The sequence below is a fragment of the Desmodus rotundus genome, chromosome 2 (assembly GCF_022682495.2).
Source record: "Desmodus rotundus isolate HL8 chromosome 2, HLdesRot8A.1, whole genome shotgun sequence".
Classification (NCBI taxonomy): domain Eukaryota; kingdom Metazoa; phylum Chordata; class Mammalia; order Chiroptera; family Phyllostomidae; genus Desmodus; species Desmodus rotundus.
In genome coordinates this window covers 208,629,585-208,657,361 of record NC_071388.1, presented here as the reverse complement: position 1 = coordinate 208,657,361, position 27,777 = coordinate 208,629,585, and the positions used below count along the sequence as shown (strand labels likewise).

Below are 27,777 nucleotides of genomic sequence, written 5' to 3'. Positions count from 1 at the left end.
CCTTGTTTCTAAATATAGGTGCTGGGTCAGGGGGGACACAGTTTGACCCCTAACTCTTGGTGAGTGGGCAGGTTCAGAGGTCAGACCAGCCCCCACGGGCAGCCTGGTCACCTCAGTCACCTCAGTCACCTCGTCAAGCTCTGTGTTCTGAAAGGGCAGCCATGCCCTGTGGTCCAGCCTCCTCTGTCCTGGGAACAGAGGCAAAGGCTGCCCACCCAGTGCTGTCCATGGGGTGGGTGACAGAGGGAAGGCGGGGCTGTAGGGGCCTGGGCGACGAGCATCGTCCCTGTCGTGGGCAGAGGGCCAGCGCTGCCCTCCAACTGCCCCCTGCTTGCCCACCAGATTGCAGTGGAGGTGACCAGGTCCTTCATTGAGTACATCAAGAGCCAGCCCATCGTGTTCGAGGTCTTCGGCCACTACCAGCAGCGCCCGTTCCCACCGCTCTGCAAGGACGTGCTCAGGTCCCCAACCTGTCCCCTGGTCTCGGGGCTTGCAGGCGGGTCCGGGCCTGGGGGAGGGAGGCAGGCGGGCGGGTTCCGGCTCCAGACAAGGCCCCTGTGGACACCACCTGTGTGGCTGCCTCATGTCAGCACCACTTCCTCCACAGCCCCCTGAGGCCCTCGCGCCGCCACTTCCCACGGGTCATGCCGCTGTCCAAGCCAGGTAGGCTGGGCTCCGGGGTGCCAGCCTGGGGTGTCAGTGTGGGCCTTGTGTACCCAGGCTCTGGGGCCGCCCTGCACCCACCCAACCTCAGGTGGTCCCCATGGAGTAAGGGGCTCCATACTGGGCACAAGGTACAGGCAGAGAAAGACACCTCAGAGGGGTGTCCTTTACCCTCTGCAGGCAGAGTGGCCAGGTGATATCAAGCGGTGCCTGCCCTGTGCCCCGGGGGGTCCCTAGAGCTGACAAAAGAAGTGTGGGGGCTCAGAGAAGGCAGGGAGGGGCTGGGGGCCAACTTAGCCCATTTGTCAGGCCCTGGGGGCGGGACTTGTCTATGCCTGAACGTGGTGCTCGGCCAGGTACCGCGGGCTGTGGCCCGTGTAATGGAGCAGGGGTTCCCGGTGGGCTGCGGGCCTCTGGGCAAGCGTGATCCTGCTGGTTCCGTGGGGTCTCCAGCCACCACCCTCTCATCAAGGGCGTGTGGCCACGCGCTCCTCCCCTGGGCAAGGAGAAGCGGGTGCTCACACCGGATCCTGAGCCAGTCATGCTGGGCCTGCCTGTGCCCAAAACAGGCATGTCCTGGGGCGTGGGGTGGGGGCTGCTGGCTGTTTTCCTTGGAGTGAGGTGCCCTCACTGCCTTTTCGGTGCCTCCCACCCCGCACCCTCCTCGAGGGAGCCCTCGGCACACGGCGGGTCTGGTCTTCCATCAGCCTGTGCTTTTCTCCTGTCCCCCAGTGCCGGCCACCAAGCTCAGCACGCTGACGAGGCCCTGCCCCGGGCCACGCCACTGCAAGTATGACCTGCTGGTCCACTTCGAGATCTGCGAGCTGGAGGCCGATGGCGAGTGCGTCCCCCTGCCCAGTGTGCCGGGTGGGAGGGCTGGGGGGTCCCCGAGGGCTGTGGTGGGGAGCAGAAAGGGCTTGGGGCTGGCTGAGGTGGCATAAGGTGAGCTCCTGTCCCTGCTGACTCTGGTCTCCATGGACTGGCCACCCCATCTTCACCAGCAGGAGTCACTGACTTTTTCCTAACTCACCCCTTCCACTCTGGGGGCCCCGTGGCAGCACCGTGTGTGGCAGGAGGGCGTCCAACCCCAGCCTCACACTCCCCCTCCCTCTTTCTCCAGTTACATCCCTGCAGTGGTGGACCACCGCGGCGGCATGCCGTGCATGGGGACCTTCCTGCTCCACCAGGTGCGAGACCCTCTCTTCCCCAGCCCACCTTGTGCCCCCTCCCCTGCCCCACTGGCCCCCAGGCTCCCTGACCGCCCAACCATGTCCTCTCTCCTGGATCTCGGCAGGGCATCCAGCGACGGATAACCGTGACGCTGCTGCACGAGACGGGCAGCCACATCCGCTGGAAGGAAGTGCGCGAGCTGGTCGTGGGTGAGTGAGGGTTGGGGTCGGCCATGGGGGCTGGAGCCGGGTCGGTGGGAAGAACATGGAACGATTGCCTCCTGAGTTCTACCCACAGGTCTGCCCTTACTGCTGTGTGATGACAGCCAAGTCACCCAACCTCTCTGGGCCTCCATCTCTCCCCTGCAAAGGAGAGCCGGGGCCGCAGGGATGATTCCAAACAGGGCCACTTGCTGGGGCCGCCAGCACAGGGCCGCACGCTGGGTGGCTTACACGCCGGAGATTTCTCCTCTCGCAGCTCTGGAGGCAGCAGTCTGAGACCCAGGGGTCGGCTGGTGGCCACGCTCCCTCCCCTCCTTGCCTTTTGTAGCTTCTGGGGGTCGGTGGGCACTTGTGATGCTCCACAGCTCACAGAGGCGTCATGGTGGTCCTTCGCCTTCCTGCGGCCTCTTCCCACAGGACAGTCAGATCAGACTAGGGCCTCCTGTCCCGGTGTTACTGCGTCTCGGCGATCACACCCGCCACTTAGGCTCTTCTCTCTGGAAGGTCACTGTGGGGAGTGCCGGGGGTCAGGGCTGCCGCACATATTTCAACCGATGCAGGGCCCCCACCAGGCTTCTCCCGTGATGTCACGCTGTGAACTTGGCCTACTGGAGACATTTCCTTTGCCTCCTGTAAAGGGTGGCTCTTCCCAGTGTCCACTCAGGGGCATGGACATTCTGTCCACTCCCGTGTGCCATCAGCAGGAGGCCACCCCCCTTCCCCGCCCTGGGCGTGACTGTGGCTGAGTCCTGGGGCATGTGGAGGTCTCTGAGAGGCAGCGGCAGGGATGTGACCGTCCTGAAGGAGCAGAGGAGTCAATGTCACTGTCACCGCCAGAGCCGAAGTGATGAGTGGGGCCCCAAGCAGGGCCCCGACTCAGTGGATCTGGTGCCTTCTGCCGACAGAGCGCCACCCCGTGCGGGCGGCAGCTTAGGGGCTCTGCGGGGACTGCCCCTTGCAGGAGCGTTTGGTGCCACGGGCAGTGTTTCTTTTCCTCCTTTTTTCCTTAAAGTGTAATGAGAAGAGGGAACATTTTCTCCTTCTCATCTTGCTAACATTTCCTTTTCCAGCAGGTAGGTGGGCCAGTGTATTTTGGGCTGAGCGATTGGAATCTGTAGGGCACAGGGAGAGAGAGAAAGGAAGGGACTCGGAGCTTAGTCTGCGAGAGGGAAGATGGTAGAGCCGCGCCCGGGCCCTGACTGATGGCCGCAGGCTGGCTGCAGCCGCCACGCCGGCCTCCCTGTCCGCCGCCGTGTTGCTCTTTGCCGGGGGCCCTGAGTGGGGCCAGTTCCTCAACAGGCCTCAGTTCAGAAGTTGAGCCCAGGCAGAGGTGGTGAGCAGGGGCCCAGCAGCCCTACCTGCCTTCCTGGAAGTGACGCGGTCCCATCGCCTTTGCTGTAGGTCGCATCCGGAACACTCCAGAAACGGATGAGTCCCTAATCGACCCCAACATCTTGTCTCTCAACATCCTCTCGTCCGGGTACATCCACCCAGCCCAGGATGACCGGTGAGTTCCCTGGGCTGTGGGCTCTGTTCCTAAGTCCCTGGCAATGAGTCTGGCTGGGTCGAGACCCTGAGGTGGGGGGTGATGGCTAGGACATGTCAGGCCCAGACTCACAGGCTGGGGTGTCTGGTCCCGAAGCTTCTAGACCTCCTTAGTGACTCCTGAGGGACCAGAAGCAGGGAGGGAGGCTGGGCCTCAAAGTCCCTGGGTGCATATCTGTGCATTTTCCTTCGTTCGTTTGCCTGGCAGAGGGGCTGGGGGTCAGTTGTGGGGATGAGCTGGGTCCTGTCCACGGAGTTGCATGGGTGGGTGGGCAGCACAGACCATGGGTGGACAAGCGTCCCCTATCTCCCAACCGTGATGCTGTGACCTCTGGCGGGGAACCAGTCAGGGTCCCGGAGGTGGTCCAGGGGCACACTGGGTTGGTGGCCAGCATCCCAGGCCAGCATCCCGGGTGGTGGTGTGCCCACCGGTCACTCTTCGTCACTGCGCTAGCCCTTTCCAAACTCCCAGGAAGTGGTCGAGGTCTCATACCCTGGGCAGTCCTAGCATCTGGGGCAGTGACAAGCGCTGGAGGCCCCAGGGACAAACCAGCCAGGGCAGGAGGGATGTAGGGGAGACACTGGAGCCAAGGGGGCCAAGGAGGTGCTGGGGGCTCACGACTGCCACTGCTGAGTGTGCCCTGGGGGGCGTCCGCGGGCTCAGCTGTGTCTGAGGGGCTGCCATCCAGGCTGTGGGGGGCTGAGCAGGATGCTCTAGGCCCCGACAAGCCACTCCCAAGGGCTCCACCTGCCTAACCCTTGGCGCTCGAGCTGTGGGTGTCTCCCCTGTGGCTGGGGTTGCGTGTGTGTGCAGGGTGCAGGGCCCACGTCCCAAGAGAGCCAGTATCTGTAAGGATGAGGGTCCTGGGGGAGTCACCTCCCACTCTTCTGACTCTGGGGCCCAGTCATCCTGAGAGGGGCCTTGAAGGGACCATCCCTCAGGAGGGCAACTTGGTGGGTGTGGGGCAGAGAACCCAACAGAGGCAGATAAGGCTTTGGTTCCAGCCCTACCCTGGAACCATCCAGAAGGAACCCACCCTGCAGTCTTGTCCAGAGGGGGTAGAGTCTTGGGGGTGTTCTCACATGGACGTAGTGCCGTGACAGGCAGGCTGGGGCTTCACCTGGGGTAGTGGGAAGGGGCGGCCGACAGGGGTGGGCCTGTCACTGTGAGAAAGAACCCAGGGACCTGGCAGCAAAGGCTCAGCGCCCATCCTCACAGGGGGCCGCCTGCAGGGATGTGGGCCACCTGACCTGGGCCCTGGACAAGGGACTCCCAGGAGGGCATGTGTCCCTGGGAGGGGTCTGTGTGCCATGTGGAGTGACGCTTTGGGCCCAGGGGGTCGACCTCAGCTTTCTCCCAGCCACTGGCAACTCCTAGATCCTCGGGGCAGGAAGCAAGTGGGGGGCAAAGGTAAGGGGTGGACATGTTGCCTGCTGGGCCTCCCGCCCTGCACTGAGGGCTGTTTGCGGGTCTTCTGGCTGCTGGGGGCCTCGGCCCTTGGCTTAGGAGGCTGCGGCTCCTGACTGGACCTCGGGCCTCCCACCCTGGAGGCCCCTGGACCCGTCACTGGTGGGTGTCAGCCCTGCACCCTGGGGGCTGTAGGGGTGAGGTGGCCCCAGGGCCCTGGTCCGAGCATAGAGGAAGGCATAGGCCGTTGACACACAGGCCCCATGCTTGGTTTGGCCTGTCTGGTGCAGCGCCGTCTCCTGCCTGCCCTGGAAAAGGCTGGGGACCCTCCTCAGCGGGTGGCCCCAGGCAGGGGCCGCTGTGAGGCGTAGCTGAGGGGTGGCTGGCCAGACCAGCAGGCCCCTCCTCAGGCCCTTCTTCTTCCGTGACCCTGGCTGACGTGCTCGGAGCCCCTTGATGGGTGAAGCCCTGCTCCCCCCTCAGATGCTGAGGCTCAGCGACCCCAGGCCTGGCTCAGGCCTCGGGCTGCCCACACGCTTTGCCACAGCCTCGCCTCCCCGCTCGCTTGAGGCCCCATGCTTTGCAGCCTCCCAGCTCAGAGTGGGCCTGCCGGCTTCTCTCTGCGAAGCCCCCCCTTGTTCCTCTGCTGCTGCTGCCGCTGCCCTGCCCCCACTGCCCCAGCGCCGCACTAACCTGTGACCATTTGTGTTTTGCAGGCAGTTTCTTGATTCGGACATGCCTAGGTATCATTTGTGCCCTCGGTTTCCTTTTAGCCTCCCCCTGCCCCCACCCCAGCCCTGAGACTCCATCTCTGCTCTCTGGGTCCCTCTACACTGGGCACCTCTCCCTCTCGCTTCCTCATCTCCTTCAGTTCATTTCCTTGGAACACCTTGACTTTTTTTGTTGCTTCTTTGCCTCCCTGGCTGAGTCCCTCCGGCTCCACTCTTGATTTTGCTGCTTTGGTAGTTGGCTGCCCTCCCGTAGACACTGGCTGGCTCCCACTCCCCCGCCCCAGCCTCGTCCGCCCCGCGCCTCCCCAGCCTCTCCCTGCCGGAGGGCAGCAGGTGCCCCGCACACAGGCTGGCCGGCCAGGATCCTGGAAAGGTGGCAGAGGAAAGAGGGAGGGAGGGAGGGGCAGACAGGAGCCACCCTGCCAACCTCCACCTCTGCCCCCCCTCCCCCAGGCATGAGCCCCTGCCTGCTGTGGCCGCTTCACACTCTTTAGGAAGGAGGTGGGGTTAAAGCAGTCAGGCTCCGGACTCACTCAGGCGGTCCCAGGTCCAAATGCCCTGGAGACACAGGTTCCTGTGCTAGGCACCTCGACTCCCTGCCAAATCCAGTCGAGGCCCCTGGGGGTAGACAGCCTCAGTCCCCAGTCCAGACTGTGTCTGGGAGGGTCAAGGCCATCACCTTCTAAGTCCCTGTGGATGTGGCCAGAGCTCCGTGCAGTGGTCCTGGGGGGTGCCCTGTGGTCAGCCGTCTTCAGAGAGGACGTGGGCGTCAGGTCGGCCTCCAGTGCGCATGTTCGAGGTCGGGGCAGGGCGGGGGGGAGGCAGACGCAGCAGGACCACTTGAGGCTGTGTTCTCGTCAGACCCCAGCTGTGACAGGTCTGGCCAGATGGTCACTGTGAAGTGTCCCTGCTGGGGTGTCCCCGAGGATGTGCACACACGTGCACCTGTTCAGTGACAAAGGATGTGACAGGCCCTCCCCAGGGACACCAGCCTGGTGACGCAGCAGTGGTGGTGGCTGCAGAGGAGGGGGCGTAGCCCTGCAGGGCCTGGAGTGGGGCCCACCTCTCCCAGGAAGTCAGGAGGGCTTGCTGGAGGAGGCGGTCCACTGGCCAGTCTGGAAGTGGGCCCGGAAGGCCGAGGTGCCACACCTGCCAGGCTATCTCCCTGTCCTCAGAAGGTCAGGGCCCCCAACGTCAGGCTCGAGCCTCCTTCACAGGCAGGAGTCACTGTACTGGGTGGTTCTGGGGACGAGCGGATGGCGGGGGTGGTCAGGGAAGGTCTTGTTCCAGACATCTGGAGCAGGGGCTGGGGGCCACACCGACTGGGCTGAGTCTGCCTGAATGTGACCTTGCCTGGCTGTGCGAGTGTTCACAAGGGGCAGAACCTTCCAGAACCTTGTTCTCCTTGCTGCTCATGGTGGGGACAGCATCAGTCCCCGCCTGAGGCAGCGAGATTAAACAGCATGACACATGAAAACTCTCAGCTCGGGGACACGGGACTCGCAAGCGTGACTGGGAATCTGAGCCGTGGGGTTGTCGGCAGTGGCCAGTTAGTATTTTGTGAAAAATACTCCTTTTTGATTTAAAAGGCATCGCCTCTGAGCAAAAGCATGTTTTTATACAAATGGCTCCATTTTGCCTAAGGGGCCGCGTTAGGGTGCCAGGGTCTCTCACACACGGGCAGAGCCCCCTGGGCAGGGCCCAGGAGGGGAGCAGAGGAGGGGGCTTCATCGCACTGGGTTCAAGCCCCCTGCCCTGTTCCATCAGCTCCCCCAGGGTGCACACTCCTGCCCAGAGCAAAAGGGTCCATGGGACCCTTTCCGGTGCTGTGGTGTGGTGGAAGAGCCTGGTGGCCCGTGGTGCCCCCCACCCCATCCCACCAGGTGTGGGGCCTGATTTCCCCAAATCGGTAGCCCAGTCTGGTGATGCTCCAGTGTCCCCAGGACGGACCTGGACATGGGATCTTGCTGAGACCCTGCTCCTGGTGGGCGGGGAGAGGGTCCTGGGACAGGGCCTGGACTCCGCGTGCCTAACAAGCCCCCACGTGGCATGGGCATGCAGGCCCGGGGCCTCGCGTCTGGGCGGCATGTCTCTCCTGGCAGCTCTCTCTGGGGGATGGGCTGCGTGCTGCGGTGGGCAGAGCCAGGGGTGCTGTGGGGAGGGCCCCTTCCAGGGTGGCCTGCTGCCCAGGGAGGCTGTGAAGACCCGTACCACTCATAGGGGTCCTGGTGTGGCCTCCCTGGCCTCCCAGCCACACCCTCTCAGCCGCTCTGGGTCTGTTCCTGACCGAGGGGCACCCGTCCGCAGTCCCCACGCTGTGCCCGGTGTGGCTGCCGCTCTGCCATTCACCCCACTCTGCGCACACCTGCCACCATATGCTCTCACTTGGGGTCTGGGTGAGACCCCCCCCGGCAGAGGCCTCGGGCACGGTGCTCCAGGTCTGGCCCCTGTGGTCTGTGAAGCCATGGCTGGCTATGGGCCGAGGGCTGGTCTGCAGGAGGTGGTGTGGGGCTGGGGGCAATGTCGTGGCTGTACCGGGTTGGACCCAGTCCAACTGGCCTTCTTGGCGCCAGGGGGATGGGCAATAAAAGGCCCAGGAGGGCCCCCCAACCCAACCCCACGTGGGAGACCCACCAAAGTCAGGGTTTACAAGACATTCTAGGTCACCAGCATCTGACCAGGGTAAAGCCTCATCCTAGCCCAACAGGGGGCCTCTGAGGGGCCTTGTGTATAGGTGGGCTTGCCTCTCAGGCCCAGTGTCCAGCCGGGCACCCATCCTGGCCTCCGGGGCTGGGCCTCACTCAGTGCCCCAGGGGGACAAGAGGCCATGGCAGTGATGCTAACATGGGCTGCTGGGGCCCCAGGCCAACCTGCCGGGCATCTCTGTGAGGCAGGGAGAGGTGTCTGCTGACAGGCCGGAGGCAGGGTTGGGGAGGCTGGGACATGGCATTTGGAGCTGGGTGGTCTGGGGACATCTGTGCCAGGCCGGGCTGCACGGGGCCTCTGGCTTTGCCTGCAGGCCTGTCCCCACAGAGCCTGGGTGTTCGGGGGCCCCTGGGGTGAATGGCATCCCTCTAGGTCTTGGTCACAGCTTCAGGGGTGCCCACCTGGTCCTGCCGGGAACAGACCTGAGGCCCTCCTGGCAAGCGCTGTGGGTGGGGCTTAGAGTGGCGTGTCGCCCGTGTCTGGGAGCTTGTGCCGGGTGGGTGATGGCGCTAGTTCTGACACGTGAATCTCTTCTGTGTGTGTGTGTGTGTGTCCTGCCTGCCTTGCCTTTAGCGTTTCATTCGGAAATGACACTAGGTACAGCTCACGTCTCTTCTGCACCCGCTTGGTCCACCCTCTTCTGCTTTTCAAGTTCCTTTCTCCTCTGACATCTCCCTGTGCTCTGTCCGTCTGTCACTCCACTGTTCTCACATCCCTTCCTCTGGATCTTTGTCCTCAATGACGTGTGTCCCACCCCATCCCACTGCTTCCCTGCGACCCTGGGCTGTGCCACCGAAGACGGGCAGCCACAGCCCTGTCTCCGCCCCTCGCAGCCCGGTCCCCTGGACACCTTCCGCACTGCTGGGCCAGGCTGTGCGGCCCGTGCCACCGCCCCGCTGTTGTGTCGATGTGTCTCTCAGCTGTGTCTCTGTGAGGATGCCGGGAAGGAAAGTGGGCGAGGCAGGGCGCTGGCAGCACTGCCCGGGGCACACAGGGTGGCCGCAGGGGGACGGAGGCCCATTCCCCACCGACGGTGTGCAGGCAAAGCTCAGGGGCTCTGCCATCGATGGCCCGAGAGGCCCCCACCTCGGGGGGTTCGCTGGCCCCTGGCTCAGGCTCTGCTCATTACCTTTCCTGGTTGGCGATGGTTGCAGGAGGAGCGACCCTGCCTGCTCCACCTGAGTGCACAGCCTGGCCGCAGTGGGCAGCAGGCAGAGCTATCTGCCATCAGCCTCCTGGTTTCCACTCCCAGCATCCTCCCCAGGGGCCCATCCTCCCCAGGGGCCGAGTTGGTGACAGAGGAGACGGGCCCTGGAGGGTTTTGCAAACCCGGGCAGGCTCCTTAGGGTCCAAGGAGAGACCGTGGTGCCTCCTCACTCAGACGAGGCTTCCTTCCTGTCCCCATGCCCCTCCCTTTCTTCTCGCCTTCTCTCCTCTCCACCCTCCCTGCCCCTCAGCGTGAGAGCTGTGGGTTACCGCATGACACCATCCATCCACAGTGGAGGTGACAGCTGGGCTCACCCTGCCGGTGGCATCTCTGTCCCCTCCCCCCAGTCCTGAGTAAGGAAGGGCCGGTCCTTCCCGGACACCGCCACCCGGGCCTCCAGACCTGTGGCCCCAGCGGCACTCCCGGCGGGTTGCCCACACGTCTCTGTCCGTCTGTCCTTCTGCATGTCCCTGCCCCACCTGACAGCAGCTTGCATGTCATTATCTTACCTCCTCTCTGCTCCCTCCCAGGACCTTTTACCAGTTTGAGGCTGCGTGGGACAGCTCCATGCACAACTCTCTCCTGCTGAACCGTGTCACCCCGTACCGAGAGAAGATCTACATGACCCTCTCTGCTTACATTGAGGCAAGACCCCTCTGCCTGGGTGCCACCAACCCCTGCCCCAAGCCCGAACCTTAGCTGTTTGTCCAGGGCAGGAGGGTGAAGGGAGCCCTGCACAAGCCCAGGTGGCCCCGCTGCCTTCCCAAGTCCTCGTCACACCCTGCACTCTGAAGGCAGTGCTCAGCCCACCCTCTCTGCCGACTTCACTGTGTGGGTTCATCCTCAGCATTGTGAGGTGGCTGCAGCCCCACCAGACATTGCATCTATGTTCCAGGCCAGGGTCTGAGGCACAGGAATAGGCTGGGAGTGTGGGCATTTCTAGCAGGTGCAGTAGCCAGGAATCTCATGTGGAAGTTTGGGGTCGGTGGTGGGGTTGAAGGCAAGGCTTCCCCTCAGAGCCTGGTCACTTGACCTGTGACGTGGGGCTCTGCCTGGACAAGGGCCTGGTGCCCTCAGCTTTGTCAGTGGTTATGGCTGAGCTTCAGGAAAACAAAGAATGGACGTGGGCACTTCTCACAAACGCTTTGTTCAGTGTGTCCCCGATTTCACGCTGAGGCAGCTGAGGCCTGAGATGGAGAAACCTGTGTCTGGGACCCTTGGGGTCCCCACACAGAAACCGGCCCTCAGCAGCCCTGGGAGGCAGGGCCGCTGCCTCTGTCTGCGGGTGGCTCCAGTGGGGAGCAGAGACTTTCTGCTGCCTGGGTCTGGGGCCACATCGGGGCCGGGAAGGCCTTGGCTGTGGTGGGGGCCAGTAAGGGGGCCCCTGTGCCTCAGCCCTCTGCCCCCCACCCGGCCCCCACAGATGGAGAACTGTGCTCAGCCGGCCGTGATCACCAAGGACTTCTGCATGGTCTTCTACTCTCGGGACGCCAAGCTGCCTGCCTCCCGCTCCATCCGCAACCTGTTCGGCAGCGGGAGCCTGCGGGCCTCTGAGAGGTGAGCTGCAGGGTGGGTGGGGTAGGCGGGGCGTCCTGGTTACCAGGGCTGACCAGCTTGCTCAAGGGGCGCTGGGGCACAGACCGGCCTGCGTGAGAGCCCGGCTTGGCCGCCCTGGCTGGGCCCCTGCTCTCGGCCCTTCTCACTCATCCTGATGGTGGGGATGTTGGGGAGCCACACTGCTCCCCCAGCACCAGCTGACCTTCCTCCCAGGGGGCCACGGGGATCTGCCATCAGGGGAGAGAGGCTGGGTAAATGTGGGGGCCAGGCTGGGTGGGCGCCCTGAGGGCCGGACACCAGACGCAAGGACCATCCTTGCCCCCATGTTCCCTCCTGCTCTGGGTTGCAGACTCCTGTGTCCGGGCAACTCCGGGCACAGCGGGAGGAGGGAGTGTGGGGTCAGGACTCAGTTGCCTTGGGCTGGCTGTGAGGGGGCTCTGTGAGGGGTGGGGGGCTGCCCTTGGAGGGAGCGGCGGTTCTGGAGGACAGAGGATTGGGGGTGGGACCGGTCTGTGTAGAGCTGCAGTGTGGGGACCTGACACCCAGCTGCCCCACATGGATGGGCTGGACCTGGTGACAGTGCCCCGCTGCTCCCACAGCAACCGTGTGACGGGCGTGTATGAGCTCAGCCTGTGCCACGTGGCCGATGCGGGCAGCCCAGGTAGGCATCCACCCTGCTCTCTGCGGCAGCTGGTGGCGGGGGGGGCGGGCGAGTGTGGCACTTTGAGGCGCATCACCTGGGGTCTCTGAGTCATTCCAGATGACCTCAGCTAACTGCCACTTGGAGGTCCTTTCCCGGTGAGGCCTCTGGGGTTGTTCTGAGGGGCTGGGGACAGCGAGGGGAGAGACCCAGCGAAGGGAGGGCAGGCAGAAGGTCACAGCCGTGACCCCCATGGGATGCAGTGCTGGATGACTTCCTGTGGGTGGACTCGGCGTGGCTCTGCAGGCCGGGCAGGACCGAGGGCGGGCGGCGGGGCCAGGGGCACAATCACAGGCCGGGGTGTGGCTGGACGGGCACCCCTGTGCAGGCATGCAGCGGCGGCGCCGGCGGGTGCTGGACACGTCTGTGGCCTACGTGCGGGGCGAGGAGAACCTGGCCGGCTGGAGGCCCCGCAGTGACAGCCTCATCCTGGACCACCAGTGGGAGCTGGAGAAGCTGAGCCTCTTGCAGGAGGTGAGTCTGTGCCGGGGGCCCTGGGGTCCCAGGCCACGGTGGACAGAGCGTGGGACACTCGCCACCATCACTGACCAGGCAGGCTCACTGTCGACCTGACCGCCGAGGGCTGTCGGCTGGCAGAGAGTGGCCAGAGAGAGAAGGGGGTGTGCGGCTTGAGTCAGGGGACCAGTGTCCAGCCACCGTGGATGGCATGCCCACGCTCGGGCCCCCCAGGAAGCTGGTATCGGAGTGCCTGTGTCCACCTGCTCTCGGCCAGCACACGCTGCGTGCAAGGCCAGGACGGAGTCTGGGTGCTGTGTTGGCTGCAGGGTGCAGGTGGGGGCTCAGTGAGACGCTGGCCGCGGCACCCCTGCCCCCACCGCCCGACCGCGCAAGCGCAGCGGGTGAGGCCGCCTGGCTCCCATGTGCAGGTGGAGAAGACCAGGCACTACCTGCTGCTGCGAGAGAAGCTGGAGACCACCCAGCGGCCCGTCCCCGAGACTCTGTCCCCGGCTTCCAGCGAGGATGCTGAGTCCCGGAGCTCGTCTGGCGCCTCCTCCCCGCTCTCGGCCGACGGCCGACCGTCACCCCTGGAGGCGCCTGATGAGAGGCAGCGGGAGCTGGCCGTCAAGGTAGGGCCCTGGTACCTGGCCTTGTCTGTGTAGGCTCCTGTCAGGCCTGGGAGCCAGGAGGAGGGGCATCTATCGATGGGGTCCCCTTACCTGCTGCCCCCACTGTACCCACACTAGAATTTGGGGGTCTTTACAGCATCCTCCCCAAAGTGGCATTCCCTGTCTTGAATACCTGAATTGATGGGGAGCTCACCACCCCCATCCCAGCCCTTCCTGTGGCCGGGGGCCCGTGAGAAGGCTTCCCCAGCTGACTCCATCTTCTTGGAGGCCTGGAGGTGCTGGCCACCTTGACCTGCAATGCCAGGCCCCTCGGCCAGTTGCCATATTGTTGGGGTCCCAGGAGGCCCCTGACCAGGCCTTCGCTGTCCCCACAGTGCCTGCGCCTCCTCACACACACGTTCAACCGGGAGCACACGTACAGCCACGTCTGCGTCAGCGCCAGCGAGGGCAAGGTGGGCGCCCTGGCTCACAGCCCCACACGTGTCCCCACAGCCCTCGGGCCGCGCGTCCTGAAGTCTGGGCTCAGCCACACCTTCCCACCCCCACCCAGTGTGGTCCTCACTGCTCTTTGGGTCCCTGCACCCACGAGTCCCTGGTGGGGCTGCGAGGGGCTGGACGGGAAGGGGTGCCCTAAACAGGAGTTGAAGTGCCAGCCAAGGGGCAGGAATCAGCCACTGCATGGGTGTCCCTACCCTGAGGATCCAGAGACTGTCCCCTCCCTGTGTCCCCTGCAAAAGACTTGCTCCCCTCCGCAGCTCTCTGAGATGTCTGTCACCCTGCTGCGGGACCCGTCTGTGTCCCCTCTGGGGGCGGCCACGCTCACCCCCTCCTCCACCTGCCCCTCTCTGGTCGAAGGGCGATACGGAGCCGGAGCCACTGACCTGAGGTGAGTGAGCTCAAGCTCCCCAGCAGCATCCGGTGCCACGAGCCGACCGCTGACAATGGCTGTGCCGGGGCACAGAGGGCTGGTGACTCGGGATGGACACCCAGATCCCGGCGGGCCTGCCCTGTACCTGCCCAGCAGCCCGGTACAAACGTGGCGTCCTAACCTTCTTTCTGGGCCCGTTTCTGCTGAAGCCTACACTTTGTCAGCCGTGAGTCCAAGCAGGAAGGGGTCAGAGCAGCCCCAAACAAGACACCCTGTCATGGGCAGCACTCGTGAAATAGTGAGGACACCCAGGGAACAGAGCATAGGGAAGCGCGGAGTGAGCTGGCCCTGCAAACGAGGACCAGGGCAGCCGGGCAGTGCTGGGAAGAGACCCCCCCCCAACACTGCTAACCACCTGCCTCTGAGCATCCGATTTTAAAATCCTCCCACGTTTCTGAATTTTCTTCTTAAAACTTAAAAAATGGCATTGCGCCCCGTGGCGCCCGTTCTGAGACAGGCCTCCTGGCCCCCGGGTCAGTCACTTAGGTCTCAAGATTCCAGGGGCCAGTGGCTCCCTCTGCACAGATGGCCCCTGAGAGTGTTGGGCCAACTTCAGCTCGATTTTGGAGATGACGGTCGCTGCAGCCACCTTTGTGGGGGTGACAGGGGAGGGGCAGAAGGCGCCACGGGAGAAGGATGTTGAATCCCTTGCAGTGCCCCCAGCACAACCCTGGAATCAGGCGGGTGGACCAGACGGTGGGTGCGGCGGGCAGGCAGCTAGAGGGCCCACAGGACGCTCTGCTGGGGAGCCCTGGGGGCTGGTCCCTGGCCCAGCGGAGGGCCTCCCGGCAGGAGTGCAGCAGCTTCACTCTCCCCTCTCCCAGGACCCCCCAGCCCAGCTCCCGGCCCGCCAGCCCAGAGCCGGAGCCCGTGCCGGTGGCGGATTCCAAGAAGAGCCCATCCCCTGCCCGGGCCACGGAAGCGGACAAGGAGCCCCAGCGCCTGCTGGTTCCTGACATCCAAGAGATCCGGGTCAGGTGCGCAGGGTGCTGCCCCCGACGGGCTCTGCTGGGGCGCCGCCAGCCAGCCCGTCCCCTGACCTGGGCAGGACGTAGGTCAGAGCCAGGACCCAGGCCAGGGATGCAGAGTGGAGCTCTGCAGAAAGACGCTTGTCATGTGTCTGCAGGTGACCAGTGTGGCCACTGTGCCCCTGTCCATGGGCCCTGGCGGCCCCAAGACGCTCCGGGGGCTAGTTGTGGTCGTGGGGCAGGTTGGGGCAGCTTCAGCTTTTTTAAAGCTTCTCCATCTTACAGCCAGGGACTGGGGCTCAGAGACAGGGCGGGGGCTGTGGTCTCCGGCCTCCCGGGTGGGGGTCCTGCTGCACCGGGCATGGCTCTCCCTCTCAGAGGCCCATGTTCTGACCTCTGTCGTGGTGGCGTGGCCGGGGCAGGGGGGCCCTCCACTGGCTGCCGGGTGGGCTCAAGTGAACAGGCGTCCCCGTCCCCGCAGCCCCATCGTCTCCAAGAAGGGGTACCTGCACTTCTTGGAGCCACACACGGCTGGCTGGGCCAAGCGCTTCGTGGTGGTGCGGCGGCCCTATGCCTACATGTACAACAGCGACAAGGACGCCGTGGAGCGGTTCGTGCTCAACCTCTCCGCCGCCCAGGTGGAGTACAGCGAGGACCAGCAGGCCATGCTCAAGGTGCGGCCACAGCGGGGGTGCCCCGGTGCGGGGGTGGGGCTGGGGGTGGGGGGCAGGGCGGCACCCGCTCACCCGGTGGTGCCCTGCAGACACCCCACACCTTCGCGGTGTGCACGGAGCACCGCGGCATCCTGCTGCAGGCGAGCAGTGACAAGGACATGCACGACTGGCTGTACGCGTTCAACCCCCTACTGGCCGGGACCATACGGTACGCGCCTTGGACCTGCGCGGGGATCCCGCCTCCGCTGGGCACAGGGAGGGGGCATGCCTGGGGGCACCCCAAGGCCTTCAGTGCGGCTGGGGGGCACTGTTCCTGTAGGGACTGGCAGCCCCCCCATCTGCGACTTACAGGGGTCACGGTGACAGGAGACACCAGAGGGCCCGGGCCATCGAGTGGCGGGGGGGCGGCTGTGGCTTCCCCTCTGCCTGACACCCCCCACCCCGACCTCTGTCTCCTTCCCCAACCCTCCCACAGCTCCAAGCTCTCCAGAAGGAGGGCTGCCCAGATGAGGGTCTGAGCAGAAGACGCCCCACCCTCCCGATACCCAGCAGGCCCAGACTGCCCCTCGCCATCCGTCTGTCTTCTCCCCCAGCCCTCCCCACCACCAGCCAACCATGCCCCCCACCCAGGGACGCTGCGCTGGCCGGGGGGCTGCGCTGTACCACCTGTCCCGACGGACCGCCCTGTTGTGCTCCAGCGGAAACTCATCTGTTGTCATTTCTTCTCTGAGATGTGCCCTGAGGGGGGGCTCTTTGACGCTGGGGGGGCCGGAGGGCCCCAGTCAGGGGCATCGCTGACATTCTAATATTTTTTTAAGCATAGACAGACTTATAACTAATATACAGTAGTTAGCGACACGGGGACAGTCCACTCAGAGATCAACTCTAAGACTGTGTTCTATTTATAAGTATTTATTTCTAACGACCTGTAGGGTTCAGAGGAACCCTTCCCGCTTGTCCCCACACACATCCCCCAAGCCTCTTAGGGGACAGACAGGCTGGGCAGCCACCTCGGAAGACCGCAGGGAGGCTGGCACCTCGGGGGCAGGCCCTCGCCCTGGGGGCGGTGCCTGTGTCGGGGCCCTGCCACCTGACATCCACACAGCACAGAAGGGGCGCGTCACTTCTAGCAGGAGGTACAGCCCACATCTTACTTGCACGACAGCCAGCGGGAGCGTGTGGGAGATGGGGGGGCCGGCAGGGGGCTGTCCTGGGAGGCCTGGGAGAAAGGCCCGCATCCCACGTGGTGTCCTGTGTCCAGGTGGGGTTACAGGTTGTCCGGGGTGATGGTCCAGGCAGCGAGGGGCTTATGACGCAGCCTTTCTAGCTGCTGTGAGAAGTGGAGAGAGTGCAGGACTGCTCCCGGGGAGAAGGTCCGGACTCCCCCTTCACCCCCAGAGAAGAGAGCTCCTGGAAGGGGCAGTCGGATGCCACAGGGTCAGGTGAGGGCACCTGGCGCTGGGCTCCCCCTTCCGATAGGAGGCTCTGCCCTTGATTGTTCCAGCCTTGTTACAATGTCCACTTGGTCCCCTTGGCAGGCCCCGTGCCTGAGGTAGGAATCAGCCCAGCGCAGAGTCAGGCCGCGAGTCCTGCCTAGGTGTCAAACCCATCAGAGAAGCCAGGGGGCCCTGGAGGGTCTGTGACCTATTCCCACAACCAAAGGCACATCTGGCACCTTTTTAGCTCAAAAACAAAACGAAACTGTAAAACTGTCCCCACTGTGGCCGGCCCAGAGCCGTGTCATCTGGCCCCAGGTGCATGCCCAGCCTTGCTGTCCATGGCACTTCTGGCACCATCCAGCCCCCTGCCCACCCAGCTGGGCACAGTTCACAGACACCTGCCCTCCACCTGGCTGGGCGGACTCCAGCTCAGCCTGAAACCAGTGGCTCTGAGACCCCACGCTGTCCCACGTGGTGGCGCTGACATGACACGAGGATGTTCTCACGGTTTGGGCCGGAGACCAGACTGTCCCCAGCATCCCTCCCCTGGGGTTGAGAGGTGTTGGCTCCCATCCGATGACAAGGTTCCAGTTGGGGTTTTCCTCGGGAAGGTGGCTCAGGCCGCGGCGGCATCCTTGTCCGTGCCCACCGGCCAACGTGCGCTGCTGGAGTCTGGCAGCGCCTTTCTGAGCCTGCACTCGGGCGCAGTGCAGGGCGGCCCCTGTGGCTCCCTGCCACCCTCTTGTCCCGGGCCCTGGCGGCCCTCCTCCTGGAGACACCCACCAGTCAGTCGGGGCCCAGGACGACGCCGGGTGGAGCGCAGGCTCGGCTGCTGTCCTGGGAGGTCCCAGGCAAGGGTCGCTTTCTGAGCTGAACTCAAGCATTCTCCAGAAACAGGCCTAGGGTGCCCTCCGCAGGTGTTCCTGGAGGTGGTAGGCGGGGATAAGGACTCATTCTGGCTTATATGACAGCCCTGTGGCAGGGAGGAGAGGCAGGGGTGGCACCTTGTTCCAAGACGGTCAGGTTCCCGAGAGCCCAGCCCCAGCCCCCTCAGGTCAGCCAGCCTGAGGACTTCGCCCCCGCACACAGGTGCCTGAGGCCAGCCAGCCTGCAGAGTGCCTGTTGTGTGAGCGGGGCTGAGGGAAGGGGCCCCCTGGAGGGTTCCTGGGAACCATGTTCCGGAGCCTCCACAGCCATGGAGGCTCCCAAGTTCCGGAGCCTCCACAGCCATGGAGGCCCCGGGGAGGGCTTGGTTTTGGCCTGGACCCATCTTGGCTGTGACTCAGAGCCAGGTGCGGACTGCCTGGTGCGCCTTCGCCGGCCTGCTGCCCTGGGAGGGCCTGGGCGGGAGCCGGAACACCCAGAGTTTCGGGACAGGAAACGCGTGCAGAGGCAGGAAGCCTGGTCTCCATGCCCAAAACTCCCCATGTGTCATATCAGCTGGGACAAGTCGTCCAACAAACTGGGACTCAGTTTCCTCATCTGTGACAGGGAGGCTGATCGGAAGCCCCTGAAGGTCCTCCCCTGTGGGGTGCAGAGAGCAAAGTCAGGCCGGGCTGAGGCTGCTGCTTCTGCTGAGTGGAGAAGGGGGAGGGGTCCAGAAAGCCACCTCTCAGACGGTTTGGTTCAAATGCTGGGTGCCCCTCTGGCTGCAGCCCTGTTTTATTTGAGGGACGGCTGTCCTCGTCCGCTGTGGGCTCTCTGTCCCGGGTGGGGGTGGGTAGTTCTAGGGAGGGGAATGTGGGCTCTAGTGGCCCATCCCGCTTCTAGGGGCTTCTGGGATGCTCGTAAGTGGCAAAGCCTCCCGCCCTGAAGAATCACTCATGATGTGGCGATGCTCCTTTCACCACCACACACACGCGCACACAGGCACACACCCAGGCCCTCGGCCCTGGGGGCGGGTGTGGGTAAGTGCTGGGGAGGCGTGATCGGGGTGGCCATGCTGCTCCTCCGAACAGCAGGCTGTGGCTTCTTCCTGGGCCTGCCTGCCCTGTGGCTGCCTGTCCCCTGAGGTCCCCTGTGGCTTGCACCTGCGTGGTTGTGTGGCACGCCCTGGTCCCTGCTCCGTGATCTCCACCCCGATGTAGTGGCCCCAGCTCCCTGACGTCCTGAACCGAGTTTTAGGCCCTAGGCCCTGTGCAGTGTGTGTCCAGCTAAGAAATAAATGCAGCTCCTTACGCAGCACCAGCCTGCGGGTCTCTCCTGTCTGTCTGCGCACGGCGTTGTCGGTGGAGCTGAGAATGGTCGCGGGCCAGGTGGTGCGCACTGCCAAGGACAGCACCTGCCTCCCCTGGGGCAACGTGGGGGCGGTGAGCCTTGGGGTGGGAGGTACAGAGGGTGTGGATCGTGGGAGTGCCTGCCCACCTCCCTCTGCACCTGGCTGCCGCCCACGTCTTTCAGCAGGTGAGAGGCTGGGCCATCTCGTCCACCACTCCGAGGGATTCGCATGGGCCCTTAGCTGACTGAAAGAGCCCATCTCCGAAGGGGGCCCTGTGCAGGCCCCCCTTACACGACAGCCTCAAAGAGACCGGGGTGGTGTAGGAGAACACACTAGTGGTCCCCAGGGATTGTGGTCGGGGGCGTGGCCCGAGCGCTTTCTGGGTGGCAGCACAGCTTTGCCCCCTCATGACGGTGCTGGTGCCATAAACCTACACATGTTCTAAATTCCCAGGGCTGTACATGGATGGAGACATATGTCACTGTCCCTTCGGATAACTTCTAAAATTAACGTTTTTTTTAAAAAGCAGTTTAACGAAGAAAGGGCAATGTTTTTAAAAAGTTTGGAACATCTATATGAAAAAATACACCTGAGGTCATATTCAAGATGAACTCAAAGTTGCTCATAGGTGTAAATGATTCAAAGGCTGTAGAACTTCTGGGAGAAAGACTGTGACCCTAGAGGTAGAGAAAGATTCCGTAGGAAACAAAACCCCGATCTGTGAAAGAAGAAAGAAAAAATAGACGTCGTCAGAAAACAGCCCTAACGTTTGACAGACGCTGCGGAGGAACGGGGGAGGGGGACGTGGCACACTGATGACGCGTGACTGAAGGAGGACCGCATCCAGAGTGGGCAAAGAATCCTCACGACTCAGGAAGCAGGCGGAGGACAACCAACTCCAAACATAAAATCCGGAGGGAGGGGCATCGGCGAAGAGATGTGAGGGCCCTCTGGCGGATTCCCGTCTCCCTGAAGAGGTAAAAGCATTCGATGACCCCCCAGGGCCCATGAAGAGTCTGGCAGTCGCGAGTCCCATCCTAACCCCAAGAAAAGGCTGAATAAACAACGTCACTGAGTTTTCTGGCACCCACCAGAAAATCAAGGGCGCAGGGCAGGCTGCACCCTTAAACCTGGAGTGACAAGCACAGGGTCACAGCCAAGACCTGCTTCCCCAGAGCAGATGTAGCTGGAGCCACGGCTGGCTGTGGGGACACATGCTGGGGGACCCTCACACAGTCATGGGTTTCACCACCAGGAGCCCCACCAAGTTCTCACGCTGGGGTGCAAAGACCAACTGGGGGGAGAAGAAGAGAAATGGCACTGCCTACGCCCAGAGCTCCGTCCCCAGCAAAGCCCTCTGGGGTAGGGGCCAATCAGAAATCGAGGGAACTCCCTCGACTTGGTAAAGAAATCCACGGAGGTCCTACAGCTGATAGCATATTCAACGACCGAACCCTGCAGGGGCCCCCTTAGGTGAGGACAAGGCCGGGGTATCCCCTCACCCGTCCCAGTCAACACTGTGCTGGAAATGCGGAGGGCAGCGAGACACAAAAAGGTAAAGGGGGCATGTGGGTTGGGAAGGAAGAAGGAAAGCTGTTTGCGATGACAAGATTGCCTAGGAAGCCAGGGCCAGGTGGCTCAGTTGGTTGGAGCATCGTCCCATACATCAAATGGTTGCGGGTTCAATCCCCGGTCAGGGCACATACCTGGGTTGTGGGTTTCACAGCCAGTCCAAGCTCATGCAGGAGGCAACTGACTGGTGTTTCTCTCTCTCTCACTTGCCTACTTTCTTTTCCTCTTTCTGCGAAATCAATAAACATATTCTCAGGTGAGAATTTAAAATGGTTGTCTACGAAGAAAATCCCAAAGAACTGACAAAAACAACCAAAACCCCCTGGAACTAACAGGGCTTGTAGCGAGGTCCCAGGACACAAAGCTAATGTACAGAAGTCAGTTGCTTTCCAATTCCCAGCAATAAGCTGTTAAAAACACCATTTTCAGCAGCACCAAAAAGAAAGAGAGAGACATGAATAATCAATATTCACAGGACCTGCGTGTCAAAAGTTACAAAACCCAGAAAAAACGAACCAAAGGTGATCTAAACAAATGGCGAGACATGTGCTCATGGATTGGAAGACTCGATACTGTGAAGATGTGAGCTCTTCCCATTGGACCCATAAATTCAGTGCAGTTCCCCTCAAAATCCAGCAAACTGACCCGACGTGGACGTACTGAGTCTGAAGTTTATAGGGAAAGGCAAAGGACCCAGAACAGCCAACGCGACGCTGATGGGGAGCAAAGTTGGACTCACATTACTCGACGTCAAGTCTTACCGGAAGCTTTCAAAACTCAAGCCAGGGTGGTCTCGGCAAAAGAATAGGCAAAGGGTCAGTGGGGCAGAACAGAGAGCCCGGAAACAGACCCCCACACGTAGTCACGGCCCTGACCGAGGAGCAAAGCCCGTGTAGCAGAAAGTGGGCTGTCTTTGCGACAAATGGTGCCGGAGCGACGGGGGCCCACGTGTCAGAAAGAAAGAAAAAAAGAATCTGGTTTCAGATCATACACTTTTCACAAAAGTTGAGAAGTTAAGTCAAAATGGATCTTAGACCTAAATGTAAAACACAAAGCTGTAAAACTCCTAGACATACTTTCCAAAAGACATTAAGAAAATGACCAGGAATTGGGAGAAAATGTTTGCAGAACCACCACAGGGCAAAGGACTTGTATCTGGAATGTGTAAGAGTACGAGAAGAGTCAGTACAACTCAATGACAGAGAGCTACACACTTAATAAAAAAATGAGCAGAATGTATGTGAATGACCAAAACGCTCGTGAGAACACGCTCAACACCAGCTGTCCTCAGGGAAATGCAACTTAAAACACGAGCAAAGGGAACAAACACGAAGCAGAAAACGTGTTTACGTCGTCACAGCCCCGACTCTCTTCACAGGACGTACAGCTCACGCTTCATCCCTGGGCGTACGCAGGACGCACCGCAGCCACCCGGGCACAGTCAGGGCAGTATCGCTGAGGCGACGCGTCCACCTGCCCCGTAACCCAGGCACTCCGGTATTTGCCGGAAAGAACAATGTTTGCGAAGATTTATACAAAGGGCTTATCGCAGCTTTATTCGTACCAGGAAAACCCGAAAAGACCCTGACGCTTCGCTGTCAGACACATGGACGCACAGGCCGTGCTCCTCCTGCAGTGGAGTTCTGCTCCGCAACAAGCAGGAACAGGACTCGGCCCCCCATCACGCAGGGCGCCCCTCACAGACGTCCCCCTGTGACGGTCCCCGTCCAGGAGAAAGGTGAGCCTGGTAATGAATGGGTCAGAAATGCGGGCGAGCATCACCAGGACGGAGCGTGAGGGGCCTCTGGGGTGAGGAACACGGTCCCTTTCTTGGTAACGGCGTGGGTTACTGGGTTCATGCGTTTGCCACAAGGCGTGGAAGAGTCCTCTGAAGACTGACGTGCTTCGCTTTAAGTTTTACCTAAAAACCCAAAAGCCTACAAATAAAGAACAAATTGACCGGGACGGTCTGTGCAAGCAACTGGACTCCAGTGCGGAGGCTCGCGTGCGCGGGCACAGCGGTTCGTGGACTGGCAGCGTCGGCAGCGTGCCCTGCGGTGAGTGTCGTGGACACGGGGCGGGGGGGGGGGGCTCCTGTTGGCGTTAACCTCACGCCTCTGGCCAAGCGCTGGACCTCAAAGCTGCCACAGCCAGGGAGAGAGCCGCCCTGGTCTTGCGTGCTGCGGCCCCTCCGGGTCTCAGTCTCCCTTCTGTGCAAGGGGCCCGGCAGGCACGGGGTCGGATTAGAAGAGTAAAAAGTGGGCAGAGTGAGGGGGCGGGGTGGGCAAGCCCCTGTGCTGGGACCGAGGGCAGGCGGCACTGGGCGGACCCTGCACGTGGACGGCACCGCCACAGTGCCCAGGGCGGCCGGCCCCAGAGCTGGGGTCACACCGGTCAGCAGGGCAGCTGGGGTGCGGCTGGGACTCCGCTGGGACTGATGCGCCCCCAGGGGATGTCCGGTCCATCCCCTTCTCCACAAGCATCTGCTCAGCTGGACGCCCAGGAGGGAGATTCACTCCAGTGCTGATGGCATTGTCCCCACCTCCCCGGGCCCTCGGGACTGGAGGCCCCTGACCCAGCAACGTCCTCAGGAAAGGGGTCCGTTCTGCACTTGAGTGGGGCATGGGGAAGCATTCACAAGTGACCCCCACTCACCAAGGGACCGGGCCTCTCCTCCAAGTGCGTTGTGTCCTGGGGTCAGAGCGCAGCCCCTGAGTGCCCCTGCTGTCTGCTTAGCTTTCTTAGAGAAGAGCTTATACTTGTCTGCCAGCTACCCCATGTGGTGAGGTGGGCTTTTCTGCCCGTTCGGATTTGGGGGCACCCGGAGCAGCCCTGGTGGGGCTCCCTGGTTTCCTTGTGGGGGAGGCCTGGCCCCACAGATGGCTGCCTTTCACGGAGGGGACTGGTGGCATGTGGCCCTGGTGCAGGCAGGGCCAGGGACCCTCGCCCAGGTGGGGCCTCAGCCCAGGTGCAGGGAGCTGCCAGGCTGTGGAGCCAGGAGCCTGGGTGTGAGTCACAGCACTTGATGGAGGCTTTGAAGAGCAGTGTGTGGCCCATCTCAGCCCTGGGCTGGCGGGGTGGGGTGAGCGTCCCGGCGTGTCTCTGGCCCTAGGGGAGAAGCTGTGGGCGTTCCTGGCTCTGCTCCTGCGCCGGCAGCAGGTGGGTTGGAGGAAAGGGTGCAGCTGTGGCATTCCCAGGGCTCCAGCCCAGGTGGACGCATCCAGGGCTCCCCCACCCTTGCGCCTGGGGTGGGCCAGCCCCTGACACGTCAGCCTAGGTCCCCCGCTCAGCCCAACTCCTAGCAGAGCCCCTAGGCCAATGGCTGGTCTGAACGTGTCCCTCTCATTCTTCTTGGCCACCATCGCCCTTTGCCAGGCGGCCAGGAGGGCGTCCAAGGCCCTGCTCCCCGCAGGCATCTACGCCAGCTTCGCCCGGGAGGCGGCTGGCGCGGCCCAGCTGGGGGCCTGCTGCCTGGAGTTGCGGATGCTGGCGGAGCTGGGCCCCTGGGCCAGGGGCTTCGGGCCCGACCTGCTGCTGACCCTGCTGTTCCTGCTGTTCCTGGTGCACGGGGCCACCTTTGACGGGGCGTCGGCCAACCCCACAGTGGCCCTGCAGGAGCTGCTCCTGGCCGAGGCCGCACTGCCCAGCACACTGCTGAAGTTGGCAGCCCAGGTGCTGGGCGTGCAGGCGGCCTGCGCCCTGACCCGGCTGTGCTGGGCCTGGGAGCTCAGCGACCTGCACCTCCTGCAGAACCTCATGGCCGCGCACTGCAGCTCGGCCCTGCGCACGACCGTGCCCCTCGGCGTGCTGGTGGAGGGCGCCGGCGCCTTCTTCTTCCACCTGAGCCTCCTCCGCCTCCGGAACTGCCTGCCCCTCTACAGGGTGCCCGCTGTGGCCCTGCTGGTCACCGTCACGTCCTACACAGGTGAGACCTCGGGTCCCTGCCAGGTGCCCTCGAACCTCCGCCCTGGGGCTGCCGGTGGAGGGGGTGGTCGCGTCCCGGGACGCTGGGGCGGGGTGATGGCCAGCTGGGTTGGACACAGTGGGGGTGGCACCCAGCCCTGTCGGGCCGTCCTTGCTGGCTGGGCCCCTCCACAGTCCGACATCTTCACGCTCCTCCTGGGAGGTCTAGCCCCGGCGTCGCGGGGCGGGGGCGGTGCCACTTCTCCAGGCCCCGGCCCAGGCTCTGTCTGCGAGCACCTGGGTCCTCAGTTGCCCCTTCCGAGGCTACCAGGTGCCGACGTTTCTTCCTCACCCAAGTCTGCCCCTCCCCTCTCAGCATGAACCCTAACCCCACCCTGAGGTGGCAGCAGACTCCCGACCCCTCTTTGGGGTCACGCACCCTTCCCAGGCAAGCCCTCTGACCACATTCTCATGGGGTCCCTCAGGCCCAGTGGGAGCTGCCCTGGGCCTCCAGCCACGGCCTCAGCCAGCACCCCGTTCTGCGTTTGGTTCTCAGACGAGGTCCCCTGTTCTGGGGTCCCCTACGAGGGCTGCCCCCACGTGACAGGAGCACTGTTCTCACCTTCACGGAGGAGCAGAGAGCAAGTGACCACGTGCTCTCACACGTCGGCTGCTCCTGGCTGGGGTCAGAGCCGAGCTGGGCCCCGCCGTCCGTCTGTCTGCGGGATTTGCTCCCTAGGAGGGCACCTGCTGGCTGGCACACACCCTCTGCCCCCAAGCCCTGGGGACGGGGTCAGGCAGGATGGCAGGGCCCTCCAGGAAGGTGGCCGGGGTGCCTCCTGTGCTGAGCATGAGGGGCACCCATAACCGTGGGCTGCAGATTGGTCAGCCTGCGGTTGGTTGGGCTCCAGGCAGGGGAGACACATCAGGAAGGGGCTGAGGCCGAGCACCCCCATCTCCATGCGGGGCATCCAGCAAGGGCAGAGTCAGCACCGAGGGCTCACCATCCATGTCGCTGACCCCTCCCAGCACGGCACACACTGCGTGCTGCTGCTAGGGCCCGTGCGCAGGCGGGGAAACTGAGGCTCAGCTGAGCAGAGAGCCTGTGGGGGTTGGGGGGGACAGGGCTCTGTGGCCAGACCACCTGGATTCCTGCCCTGGGATGGCACCCAGGGCGCCTCCCGCAGAGCCAGCTCCCTGCCTGCACCCACCGGCTCTGGGCTCCAAGTCCGAGTGGTTGCCTGTGCTCCCTGAGGCGCAGACCCTCTGGGGAGGGCCCTGCTCACTGGGGGGGTCGGCCGGCCTGGGGCCCAGGCACGCTGGCCTGGCTCTGGCGGCTGGTCTGCATCTCTCCTCGCCTGCTAGCGCTGGGAGGTCCTGGTGTGGCCTGGCCCGTTTCTGTGATTCTGTCCCTGTCTCCCTATCTCTGTCTGTCTGTCTGTCTCTCAAAAGCCACCTCCCTCGAGGTGGGAGGTGTTGGAAAAGGGGAGGGGGAGGTGAGCACCCCCCAGGGATGTCCCCTCTCAGCACAGGCCCTGGACGTCCCTGGAGAGACACACCCAGCTGCTCCCTGACCTCGAACCTCTGGCCTTGGCCAGGGCCCTTCCTGCCCCTGTCCCCCTCCACAGGGGGTGGGGGAGGGACTGAGCTTGGTCTGGGCAGGGCCTCACCCAGGCTGGTCCATGCTTCCTCCACAGCGGGGCCCCTCACATCTGCTTTCTTCAACCCTGCCCTGGCTGCCTCGGTCACCTTCCACTGCGAGGGGCACACCTTGCTAGAGTACGCCCAGGTGTACTGGCTGGGCCCTCTGACAGGTAAGGGCCCACGAGGGACACCGGGGTCCTCAGGAGCTCATGGTTGGGGGTAGGGGCACACAGCATCTCAGCAGCCGGGCCTGCGGGGTCCACGTGGGGCCCTGCCAGGAGGGGTGGGGGCTGGACAGTGTTCCCAGGGTGCTGCCACTCACCGGGCCTGAGGGCTCCACCCTGAGGTCCAGGCACTGTGGCTGCTCCTCAGGTGGGTGGCGACCCCTCCCTCTCCACCCTGGAGGAGGAGCTTCGAATGGCCTGTCTGGGTCTGGACTTGGTCGCAGAGGGTCTGGGCCCGGGAGGGAGGTGGCTTCGGGGGAGAGCAGACCCTCTGAAGGTACTGGGCAGGCAGAAGGGGACGCTGTCCACCGCAGGGCTCCCTGTGTCTCCTGCGGGGGTCCTCCCAGCCAGCCAGCCTTCCTGACCTGTGGCCCCCCTCTTCCCAGCCTCTGCCACCATAAGGAGGCAGGCCTGGCTAGGAAGTGGCTGGACGGGCTCCACCAGCAACTCTGGACTTTGGACAAAGGGCACCGGGCCCAGGTGCCTAGGTCGTGCTCTGCTAGATCACAGGGGCTCGACGCCCAGTGGCTCATCCCCGTCCCTGAGGGGAGGCGCCCTGGAGGAAGGGTGTGGCTGGGAAGAATGGGGTCCAGGAAAGGATCCCCACCCAGGTTTGCAGGCTCCCCCATCCTAGGGAGGGCCCGATGTGTGTGTGTAGGTGGTCTTCAGTTGCAATGAACCCCAGGGCCCCGTGGTCTGACGCTCGGTGTCCTGCAGGGATGGTGCTGGCTGTCCTGCTGTACCACGGCCACCTCCCCTGCCTTTTCCAGAGGAACCTGTTGTATGGTCAGAAGAACAAGTATCGGACCCCCAGAGGGAGGCCCGCCACAGGACTTGAAGATGCCCGAACGCCCGCCGAGCCGGGCAGAAGCCGGGAGCCTGGGCGGCGGGGGCTGGGGAGATCGAAGCTGGGCTCCAGCTGAGTGGACAGGCGCCACGTGAGCTCCACGGAGGGCCAGGCCCCTGGCTGGACCTGGGGGCCTCCCTGGGCGGAGGGGTACCACCACCCCAACTTCCTCCTCTGTAACCTCTCGTCAATAAACCATCCTCAGACCTGCCCGAAGGAGGAGCGCAGGGTGGAGGCTGGTTTGCGTCACCTCCATCTTCCCTTGAGGTCCGCCTGGCCTCTTCTCAGAGTCAGATCCAGGGGCAGGACCCAGGGAAGGGGCCCTGAGGGGAACCGGAGGCAGAGCTCTCTCCAGCGGGTTCAT

The 27,777-nt window shown here is 63.4% G+C and overlaps 2 protein-coding genes across 14 annotated transcripts in view; both read left to right on the top strand.

Annotated features, from left to right (window-relative positions):
- Positions 1-19,189, top strand: part of KIF1A (kinesin family member 1A) — a 65,657-nt gene extending 46,468 nt beyond the window's left edge. For 6 of the 12 annotated variants that reach the window (XM_053919321.1, XM_053919314.1, XM_053919319.1 and 3 more), the window contains 18 exons: positions 343-461; positions 608-663; positions 1,396-1,504; positions 1,784-1,850; positions 1,958-2,042; positions 3,456-3,561; positions 5,724-5,750; positions 10,182-10,296; positions 11,075-11,208; positions 11,808-11,869; positions 12,237-12,382; positions 12,796-12,996; positions 13,371-13,448; positions 13,752-13,882; positions 14,749-14,901; positions 15,374-15,566; positions 15,656-15,774; positions 16,042-19,189. In XM_053919321.1, the coding sequence (XP_053775296.1) occupies positions 343-461; positions 608-663; positions 1,396-1,504; positions 1,784-1,850; positions 1,958-2,042; positions 3,456-3,561; positions 5,724-5,750; positions 10,182-10,296; positions 11,075-11,208; positions 11,808-11,869; positions 12,237-12,382; positions 12,796-12,996; positions 13,371-13,448; positions 13,752-13,882; positions 14,749-14,901; positions 15,374-15,566; positions 15,656-15,774; positions 16,042-16,084 (1,944 nt within the window). In that variant the 3' untranslated portion in view covers positions 16,085-19,189. The remainder of the gene's footprint in view (positions 1-342; positions 462-607; positions 664-1,395; positions 1,505-1,783; positions 1,851-1,957; positions 2,043-3,455; positions 3,562-5,723; positions 5,751-10,181; positions 10,297-11,074; positions 11,209-11,807; positions 11,870-12,236; positions 12,383-12,795; positions 12,997-13,370; positions 13,449-13,751; positions 13,883-14,748; positions 14,902-15,373; positions 15,567-15,655; positions 15,775-16,041) is intronic. The other 6 variants (XM_053919315.1, XM_053919322.1, XM_053919316.1 and 3 more) reach the window with 1 other exon arrangement.
- Positions 19,190-24,009: 4,820 nt separating this feature from the next.
- Positions 24,010-27,653, top strand: LOC112307858 (aquaporin-12-like). 2 transcript variants are annotated; one of them, XM_045198421.3, is made up of 3 exons: positions 24,010-24,720; positions 26,396-26,512; positions 27,337-27,653. In XM_045198421.3, the coding sequence occupies exons 1-3, from the start codon at positions 24,114-24,116 to the stop codon at positions 27,402-27,404; spliced, it is 792 nt and encodes a 263-aa protein (XP_045054356.2). In that variant the 5' UTR covers positions 24,010-24,113; the 3' UTR covers positions 27,405-27,653. The 2 variants fall into 2 exon arrangements, with proteins under 2 accessions (XP_045054356.2, XP_053775428.1); XM_053919453.2 differs by having other exon boundaries at positions 24,015-24,720; positions 27,284-27,653.
- Positions 27,654-27,777: the final 124 nt, after the last annotated feature.